Source organism: Myiozetetes cayanensis, unplaced genomic scaffold (assembly GCF_022539395.1).
Source record: "Myiozetetes cayanensis isolate MyiCay16 unplaced genomic scaffold, myiCay2020 scf27, whole genome shotgun sequence".
Classification (NCBI taxonomy): Eukaryota; Metazoa; Chordata; class Aves; order Passeriformes; family Tyrannidae; genus Myiozetetes; species Myiozetetes cayanensis.
The window spans coordinates 39,364-49,662 of record NW_026087488.1 but is presented as its reverse complement, the minus strand read 5'-3'; the positions used below and the strand labels follow the sequence as shown (position 1 = coordinate 49,662).

The 10,299-nt window shown below is 42.8% G+C and overlaps 1 protein-coding gene across 1 annotated transcript; it reads right to left on the bottom strand.

Annotated features, from left to right (window-relative positions):
• Nucleotides 1–1,593: 1,593 nt before the first annotated feature.
• Nucleotides 1,594–8,152, bottom strand: PIMREG (PICALM interacting mitotic regulator). Its single transcript, XM_050321632.1, has 4 exons — nucleotides 7,847–8,152; nucleotides 6,779–7,107; nucleotides 5,878–5,973; nucleotides 1,594–2,231 (listed from the first exon to the last, which is right to left on the bottom strand). The coding sequence occupies exons 1-4, from the start codon at nucleotides 8,135–8,137 to the stop codon at nucleotides 2,105–2,107; spliced, it is 843 nt and encodes a 280-aa protein (XP_050177589.1). The 5' UTR covers nucleotides 8,138–8,152; the 3' UTR covers nucleotides 1,594–2,104.
• Between the last annotated feature and the right edge of the window lie 2,147 nt (nucleotides 8,153–10,299).

Below are 10,299 nucleotides of genomic sequence, written 5' to 3'. Positions count from 1 at the left end.
TAGAATCCTGTGCCATGGACTCTGCAATTGAAGTCAGGTATTGGCAATTGCTCTTTCTCTCATTTTAGTTCATTTGTAAGGATGTACAGAACTTACGAGGGGAAAGAAAGAGAGGAAGGTTTACTGTGATACCAGAGATTGCAGCATTGAAATGTGATTTACAGATAGCAAGTTTGAAAGGTAAGGTTATTCTTGGATGACTGGCATACAGCCCAGAATGCCAGTCCTCTCACAGAACCCCAAGCCTTCTGCATAAGTTATTTTTCTCTTTGTGGGGGAGAAAAGGGGCAGTCCACTTACAGCTGAATTCATACAAGGAGACTTGAAATTGTAGGTGTTCTTTCAGTCTGTAGTTTTATTAAGTGCATACTTTAAATATTGTTTGTCAGTGAGAAGGTTCTATCTGGTGACAAATGTTTATATTTCTTATGGCTGCCTTGTAAAGATCACAAAATGTACAATAATGAATTTCTTAATATGAAATAAGGAGTAAGATTTCTACAACTGCTATAGATTTTGATGTGAGCTGGTTTTTAAAATCTTATAACAGATTACTCACTTAAATAAAACCTTCCTTGCCTTTAAGCAAACAGTGTCACTGATTTTTATTACCAGTGAATTGGGAAGTATTAGATCATCATTGTACATGTCCTAGTAGCAGATGGAAACAGTATAGAGGTTTTTTGATATGTGTGTTTGAAATAATACTTAAATTGGAGGTTGACTTTTCACAAAAATCCAACCCTCCATCTTTTTCAGAAGTCATAGAAGGAGGTATCTTGGCAATGAGTCACCATCTTTGTGAAAGCTTTATAGAAGTATTTTCAGAACATGCAAAGAAGAACTTCAAAGTACAGTTCCATATAGAAAGGTGATTAAAAGAACCTAAAACCAGCACACAAACACACACAAATACTACATCAGGAAATCAGGATTGAATACTTCCATATTTATATCTGATACCATTAAGATTTTACTGAAACTGGAACTACTGAATTACATGCACATCTTAAACATTATCAAGTAGAGCAAAATTTTCCAAATCAGTCTTTTGTTTGAAGGTTCATTTTAGAGTGAATGTAATTGGAGAAGCCTGAACAAAGCTGTTACCACGGAAAACAGCCTTGCTGTTGAATTCCAGAAGCTTGAAAAATCTTTGCTTTGGTTTGAAAGACTAAACTTTGTTACACTGAATGACCAACCAAAAAAGGCTTGTCAAATGAATGTTAATTTTTTTTTAAGTAACTAGAAGCAAAAATAATATATAAAATGCTAAGTATGCATCATCAAATAAAATACCTGCACCGAGATATTGGCTAGTAACAGTAGTTTTAAGAGGTTACAGTAATTGTAGTAACAATTTCTGTGTATAACTAAAAGACAGATGTTGTAGTACAGAAGCAATGTTTAACTCAACTGCCAAGATGCTATTTAAAGCAGCAGTAGGAGATTACCAAGTTGCTCTGATTTGTCTGGAAAAAAACTACCTAGTTAGTAATCTAATAGCAATCCTTAAGGCCGTGAATTAAGAACCTAATGTGGCTCTTCTCTTGTGGCGTGAATGACTCCACAGAAGCCTATTGCCTTGGAATGGCAGTTGTGGTCAAAACTTAAAGAAGCCACTACTGTTTTATTAACTTCCAGCTAAACATGATGCTTACCTTTTAGTTTGTTCATATATTAAAAAAATGTTAGGCTTTCAAAATAATGGACCAAACTTTTGTACATAAAGTACTTGTGCTAAAACTCATGGCAATTGGATACGAGTCTATACACTCCTCTTACTTAGGATTACCCTTCATAAGTCTGTGGCCCTTGCTTTGGCCATTCCTTCTGGTCAGTTCAACATCAAAGTACCTACTGCCTCATGAAAGTCACATTCAAGATGGTTCCCTTGTCTCAGCAGGAGATAATACACTATGGTTGGTACCACTTTAATTCTGCTCTACAGTTGAAGAGAAAGCAAGGGAAGTCCTGAGCTGCTTTGTCAAGAAAGATTATAAAATGTAGTGGCTTGTTCAGTGTATAGAGTGCACCCTTTTGGGTGCTACACAAACCTCTCATTTATATATGCTCATAAACTAACAGTAGTTACAGTCTCTGTCTAGGTACCAAGTGCTTGATGGAGTTTCTTTGCTTGCCTTCTGCTAGCTTGAGAAGGTTTCAGGGATCGACACACAGGAGGTAAGTTTTCTGCCATTAGATAGTAATAGTTTGATGTTGCTTGTTGCCTGCAGAAGAACAACAAGACTGTCATTAGCAGCGTCAAGTCAGTAGGGTTAATCAAATAGTGGTCACACAAATTGTTAGAAAGCAATCTGGAAAGCAGATGGGAGCTAGGAAGAGGTACACTTGCCACTGTATAACCATTCTAAACACTAGCAGGAAGATACTTTGTTACCTTCAGTGAGAGTAAATGGCAGTACACAAATTAAGTACTGCAATACTGTAACTAGCAACATGAACATTTCTTGTGTGTCGTGGTTTTGCCCACCAGCCCATCCCTGGGGCTGAGGATGGTTTTGTCCAAGTGATTTCCGGACAAAAAAAAACAATCAAAAAGTTCAGTGATGCCTTTGCTAATTACATCTTTAAGACAACGGAAGAGAAGGTTGGTTGCGCAGTTAAAATTAGGAGCAGCAGCCATGTAGAAGAGTAGCGGGGCCGAGGAGGGCCAAGGCCCCCTCCTCCCCCGGCTTGGGCCAGGGGGGGCAGGTGTAGTACTGAAGCCTTCCCTCTCTTCTGTAAAAGAGTGAGAAAAAAAAAGGTTTAAAAAACGAACTGCTTAGACGAGAAACCACTGCAGAAGAATTCCAGCCATGAGATAACAGGACTTCCAAGGTCAAAGCTGGCAGTTGCAGGAGAGAGAAGAAAAGTTCGAAGGGGGGAGAGCTGCTTTTTGTCCCTTTTGCTCTCCCTCCCGTCAGCAGTGTAAAGACTGAAAAATAAAAACCCTGCCACTTGTAAAAGTTTGTTGGGATGAGGAGACCCCCCATGCGGCTCACAGAGGAGCTTGTGGATGTACCAGAGATTTGTGACTTTGACAGAGAGAAAAAGCCTTATGCTGGAGCAGAAGTGGCTCGGATGAGGCAGAGTCCTGTTGAAGACTTTGTGACCCTTGAAGGGGACGGTGCTTATGCCGGAGCGAGACGGCTCGGATAAGCTTGGGATCTCAATGAGAGATCCATACTACTAGTGCTGAAGATTTGTGACCCTGAGGGAAACCTCACGCTGGAGCAAGAGACGGCTCAGGTGAGATGTTGGGATCTCAGTGAAAGATCCATGCTGCTGCTGTTGAAGATTTATGACCCTGAGGGGGATGAGGACCTACGCTGGAGCAGAAGACGGCTCAGGTGGGATATTGGGATCCGAGTAAGAGATCCAGACTAGACCCATGCTGAGAAGTCAATCAAGGACTGTTCTCCCATGGAGAGGGACCTCCATAGGGAAACAGGGGTGAACTCTTAAACCATTATCCCCTGTAACCCTGTGGAAGAAGATCCATAGTAAGCAAGTGTCCCCTTGCAAGCCTATGGAAGGAAACCCTTCAGGACCTGAGTAACCCCCAGCCTTCGGTTTTAGCCCAGGAGGGGGGTAGACCCAGCCCTGGAGACCAACACAGAATGAGAGAAAGATAAAAGAGTTCCAGCTGCGACGAAAGTGCTGCAGAGTTACTGGAGAGAGAGCTGGAACTCCAAGAATGAAAAAAGACTACTTCTCCTCCTTGGACTGATATAAAGGGAGGTGGGGGGAGAAGTATCTTCTGTAAATACATAATACCTTTTACTTAAGTAGAATTGTTGTAGATATAATTCTTTAGTTTTAACTTGTTAATAATAAATACTCATACTTTTTTTCAATTCAGTCTCTTTTTGTCTGCATAAACCTTCTCTCAACTGATAGTAATTATATGGGGAGTGTAAAAGTAAATTGAGCCAGGGCAAAACCACGACATTGTGATATAACGTAATTCATTAAAATGAAAAACTTTAGAAAAATACATGTTGCTGGCAACTATCATTTGAGATAAAGATTTGTTTCCTCTTGGAAAAGTTGAAAGGGGAGGTCTAGAACAAACTCATGGCAATTGGATACCAGAACAGAAAATCTCATGCAAGACTAAGGGCATCTCCAAAAGAGTTCACTTCACAGTTGATACAGTAGGCAGCCTACAAACCAGTCAGTGACAGAGCACACTGGATGCATCTACACATGCAGGAGAACTGGACCAAATTATTTAGTGGCACTGGAACACAGCCCTGTTCAAAGTCGAGCATTTGAAACTGCTTTCATATTTTCTTGAAAAGTTACAGCCAACAGTGTCTTACACCTGTCTTTGTTGCTAAAGTAGGACATCGTATTTAGGATGTAACCTGAACAAAAGGAAGACTTCCAACATAATGGATGAACTAATGTCACAATGCAGATCTCAGTGAAGTTAATAGAGGCATTTACCTGGTAATGGTCCAATGAATTGACACTAGAAGTGATGTTTAAAAACTGAGAACAAATACCTGCCGTTCCCATCCATTTGGGTAGGATTGCTGTGTTTAAAAGTGCCATCAATAATTAGCAACTGCTGTTACTGTGTAGTATGGTCTTAACTCAGGATAACAGTTTGTTCTGTCATGCTTTCTGATCTTCATTAGTAATCAGTGAGAACTGAGCTGGAGTGACGAAAACATTAGTACCAGTAGTGTTCTGGTCTGGGATGAGAAAAGCTGTTGTTTGCATAGAAGCCTAGCTTATGGTTCATTGTAAACCCACAAGGATTCACAAATCCACAATTTAGAGGTGAAGTTTTACAACTGCACAGCGATCAGCTGTAGCAGAGGCAGCCACAATGAGTACGAGGGAAGAACCCTGTGGTTCCACAGAACACTGCTTTAAAGCAGCATGAGTCTATAAGCCTTTCTCTGTACAGCAGGTTTTCTCCCCACAGAGGCATGCAGGTATAGACAGGGTAAGTGAACAACTACTTTACCTGGTTGCTACTATCTTCAGTTATGAATGAGAGAAACTGTCATATCACTAACAAATGGAAGAATATTAGGAATGAGATTTGGTGAACTTTCAACGGATATGATAAAATTAACTTGACACAAGATTTAACCTATAGTTATCTATACATGGTCCCATTGGGAAAAAAATAATTTTTGGAATTATGTAGGATTTTAAGTCCTAACCTCTTTGAAGATAAAAGTACTTGATGCTAAGCCCTCTCTAGAGAATTTGAGGTGCTTGACATTTAATTATTGAATGCTTGACATCAAATGTTCTAGGAGATGAAGAGGTTTAGGGAATCACCCTGTGACCAGACTTCTGACCTTTAGTTTTTACTCTCTTAATGTCTAATTGAGAATGACATAACTTTTACAAATACAGCAGCCTACCACCTCATGGATAAACCAAGGTGTTTTGTAACAGGTTGCTGCATGTGGGTACCATGGATTGTTTGTTAACATAATTCTACCTAAATAAAAGGATTTTTTGTTATAAATGTGCAGACATCAATAATTGTGTCAGTGCACTGGAATTTCCCCACCTTCCCCATCCCCAGCTTGCACTGGCACTCTTTTAGACAGAGGCAGGGAGGTACTGCTCTCACACAAGGTCAAAGGTAGACTCTTGCTGCGAAAAATCTGATTTCCACAGCAAGATACCTGAAGACAAGGAGAGCATTTGACAGGTTTTTGAAGCTGCAAATCCAACTGCAGATTTAATCTGCTCAGGTATCTTGAAGAAAGAAATTATCTACTACATTACAACAGAGAATATTCCTTATCCTGAGTCATAGGGACCACCTAACCTGCAAGTGCCAGTGTCCAAGTAGGAGGTAACATGTGCCAAAAGTTGAGGGACAGTAGCAGTATTTACCTCTCCTCTTTCACAAGAGCATCATCAAACGCCTGGGAGATACGCTTCAGTTGGCAAATCCCTGAGGAGACCAGTTCCAACTTACAGTTACGTTCTCTGCAAACAGAATCGTCATTACTAAAGATCAGACAGGACAGACTGCCTAGGTGACACTACTCAAGCCTCTATCCCTGCAGTACCGCTCTTGTTACCTCCAGACTTTACCCAGAGAAGTGTAGGGCTATGGCAATCATGCTCTTGCTTCCACTGGCCAACTGCTTCACATCTCCATTCATCCCCCAGACAGCTATCTTCCAATTCAGACTCAGGATTCAGATTCAGCTTCTAGCTTTGACCTTTCTTGTGACTTACCAAAAAAATAACCTCTGCGTGCATTATGAAGTATTTCCCGAGCTCACAACCCTTGATCTAATTTGTATTAAATCTTTGAGGCAGGAATCTCTCTATAAAGAACTCAGTATAAGCAGAGCTATTCCTGGTATCTTAGCAATACAAATAGCAACTTTGGAAAAGTTAGAATTAAGGAGGAGTAAGATGCATAGAAAGCATTTTTCTTTACTTGGGTAAAGGATCAGCAGAGAATTCAGGTATGTCTGTAGCATCTTATGGGCACTTGTGCTGAGAAACATGGTGCAAACTTACCCAGTGGGAGAGGGATTTTTAAAAAGTTCTTGTCACAACACAAAATTACTTTTTACGTTTCAGCTTTATGCAGTTCTCAGTCCCTGCCTACACAGGGACTTACAACTACCTTCTAACTATTCAAACAGCCCACCCCTTCAGGGGAAGAGGGTAGCAAACTACATACTTTGCCTTTCACCTTACCAGATACTCTAATCACAGTAATTTAAAAAAAGGAAAAAAAGAAAAGGAATAAGGTTTACAAAGGAATATGACTTACATCTTTCTGGCAGGAGCAGGTGATGAATAAGGGCTCTTCAGTGCTGCTGCTCTTCTTGATCTCCGGAGAGAGACGGCATTTTCAAGAAGCCAGGATGAGAATTCCCTCCGTTCCCCATGTTCTGACACCCTTGCTGGCCCAAGCAAGGTCCTTTTGCTGGACCTTGGGATGCCTTTGGAACTGGCTGCTGGAGTAACAGTCTTATAGCAAGGGGTTTGAGGTATAGTACTTTTTTTCTTGGTGGAACTGGTCGTACAGCTTCTGCTGATGGATTCAGCTGGAAAGGTCACCATTGACTGTACTGGGCTTTGGCAAGACTTCTGTATTTTCTGAAAGAATTATTAGATACATTAGACTAAAAGAACTCAAATAGCCTGGAGTTTAGAACCAGAAAGACAAGGAACATTTGAGCTGAATTCCCAACTTCCATTCCCATATCAGGTTTTCTCAACCCTCTTGTATCCATTGCATTGGAGGAGTCATTTGCTTCCCTAAACCTTGGCACTTGTCAAGGACTTCAGAGCAGGCATTGGAACAGAGCTCCTGCTGCTCTTATGCTGGAACGAGCCAGCTCCCTAACATATAACTCATGAATTTAAAAATCCCAGGTCTTCAATGGGTTTTGTCAATCTGAATTTATATTGACTATAATGAAGAACTATAATAATTAGTATGGGTATGGGAGAATAAATAAGAAAAAAATACCTAAGTGCTACATATTTCTCAGAAACAATTCTTTGCAAGCAATGGCAACCTCTTGCCAGTTTCCTCCTTGTGAAGGCTGCTCTGCCAAACATGATGAAATAGAGTAGCGGAAAAGCATTTATTTCATACTAAAATAATGTTTTCACCTTCCTCCATATTCTGCCAGATCCATAATTTGCCTGTCTATACTTTAGGAAAAGATATTAAAGATTTTACAAGCTAATAGATATGAGGCAACCATTAAGGTGTGCCACTGTTTGGGAATGGACTCTCTGGAATACATGTACAGACTTCAGAAATCTTAGTACTGAAGTTGAAGCAAAAACTAAACTCTATTCATGTTCCACTGCAAAGGCAAAGTACCTGGGACACTGTTCCAAATGCACTTTTTGCTGTTCTTTTAATAGTCTGAAGAGTTTGGCACCTCTGTCTTGCTTCCAGACTTTCCCTAGTTGGGGTGTTATGAAAATTCAGCTCTACTCGCTTTAATGGTGCTCGTTTCCTTAGGGACATGCAGATGTTATTGAGAGAACTCAGAGCAGCCTTTCTCTTGAATTTCTCAGGCACAGGGCTTTCATTTTCATCAAAGTCAGCTAGGAGCTGGTGTTTCTGCCAGGCCATTGTTGCTTTGACATTCTGGAGCACAGATGCCATCTTATTGCAGTTCCTGGGCAACCTTATTTCTAAAAGAATTAAAATGAGAGCAAGGCTTAGACAGAGCAAAGTACAAAGCAGTGTAAAAACAGAAATGGAAACTGTTACATACAATATACTTGGTTACACTTGCCTGAAACAAGAAAACCAGAGCTGGGCAGACTTTTACTTGGGCTTTTACTATCGATTCTGTAGCATTGATTTCCACAGGTATTTATGTTTTTACAAGTCCATGAAGAAGCCTTATACTGTATTTCCAGTGTAAGACTCAAGCTTGTGAGGTAGAATGCTCTGTAAGTGCAAATTTTGTTTGTGTTTCAGACTAAGACCTGGTATCCCCAATTTTTGCTTTCTTTAATCAAAACAACCTTCCACTGCCAGACAAGTTTACACAGCTGCTATTGTATCCTGCCTGACTTGTTGGCTGAAGGTTCACACTTTAGTCACAGTTATGATTGTGGATACATAAGTCCTGAAACAAACAGGATTTTTACTGACAGAAGACTTCAGTGGGAAGGGCTAAAGTGCTAGCTATCTAGATGACATATGACAATTTAAACATACATACATATTTTAAATTATTAATTTTCACTTGCTATTGAGGTAGGATACCACTAATGATTTACTTCTAAGAAGGAAGTGAAATGCAGATGCATTTTAGCAATCTGCAGAGAGTGAATTAATTTTATCAATACTTCATTGCAGATTACGTTAAAAAAGCTGGGAGGTCTCTATCATCATTATACCACTAAAATCCCTGATCTTCTAAGTTATCTCCATCTCTCACAAGCGTGTCAAAAAGGAATAAGGCTAATTGAAACGTTGTAATCCTGAAGGTGTTTGGGATATTAACACCTTTAATTCATTCCTGCATATGGCACCAGGAAAGGCTATTAATCGGGCAACCGCTCGATTCTGACTAGCTCGCAGCTGATCCAGGTTCCTTTGGACCGCCTGCCAGCTGCTGCTGATTAATTTATGCCGGCAAATACGACTGAGGTGAAACGCTACGAAGGGAGCAGCTGCCGTCCCAGGCTACGCTGATCTGTTATCAGACAGGCACTGCAAAGGATAGCCCGGTGCTCCGGTTGGTCCGGAGCCCACGGCGGACTGGAAAAACCGGCGACTGGGCCCCCAGGCCCGGCCGGTGCACCGGGGCCCGGCCGAGCCGCTCTCGCCGCCAGGGCCCCAGGAACCCCGCTCTACTAGCACTGCCCCTGCTCCCCACCGACATCCGCAGCAGAGTAGCCGCGCTGGGATAACGGGGCACGGCGGCACGGGGCGGGCCCGGCCGGCGCCGTTATTGTGCACGCCAGGGACGCTCGTAGCAAGCGCGAAAAGCGCCGCCCAAGCCCGAGAAGACCGGCTGGTGGGCCGCGAGCGGGCTGTTCCTGCAGCCGCTCGGCCCTGTACTCACTCAGTGCGTGGAGGGGACAGGGACCGGGATCGGGACCGACGCGCCACTTCCCCTCAAGACTCGCCTCGTGCGCCGCCGCCAAGTTTGAACGACGCCCCGCCCCTCCGGCTCTTCTGATTGGCGCCGCCGCAGCCACCGCCCGCCTCCATTGGCCGTTACCCGTCTCGGGCCCCGCGCGCACCAGCCGCGGCTGGGGCGGTGAAGGGGCAGCCCCGGAGTGGGTCACGTCCCGGGGTCTCCTGCTGCACAACGCAGGGGCTGCGGCACCACCCCGCCCCCGGGCTCGAGCTCTCCTCAACAGGAGCGGGATAAGGAGTCGGGCTGGGCTGGGCTGGGCTGGGCTAGGCTGTCGGGTGTGTGTTCGAGAGACGGCTCGTGGTACTTCTGGTAATTCATTGGCAGTCAGAGTCTTAGAAGGTTTTTGCCCGTTTGCTTTTTCTCCTCGGGCTTCTGCAACTCTTGTTGGAGGAGACAGCTTGTCTAACTGTCCGTGACGGACTGGAAACCATCTGGGATGAAACCATTTGAAGCAAATCGGGCAGCAAAGGGGGCGAAGTACAGAGAATGTGGTTGCTCAGCGGTGGGGCTTTTTGATTTGGCTTGGTTTTTTTCTTTCATTAGAGAAAAGCAAGACATGCAAAGCATTTATTTATCTTTAGATCCCGGCAGATGAACCTTAGGATTAAAGGGTGGGCTCAGTTCCGCGCACACTGTGTCTCACCTAAAAAATCCAATGCGCAGGCTG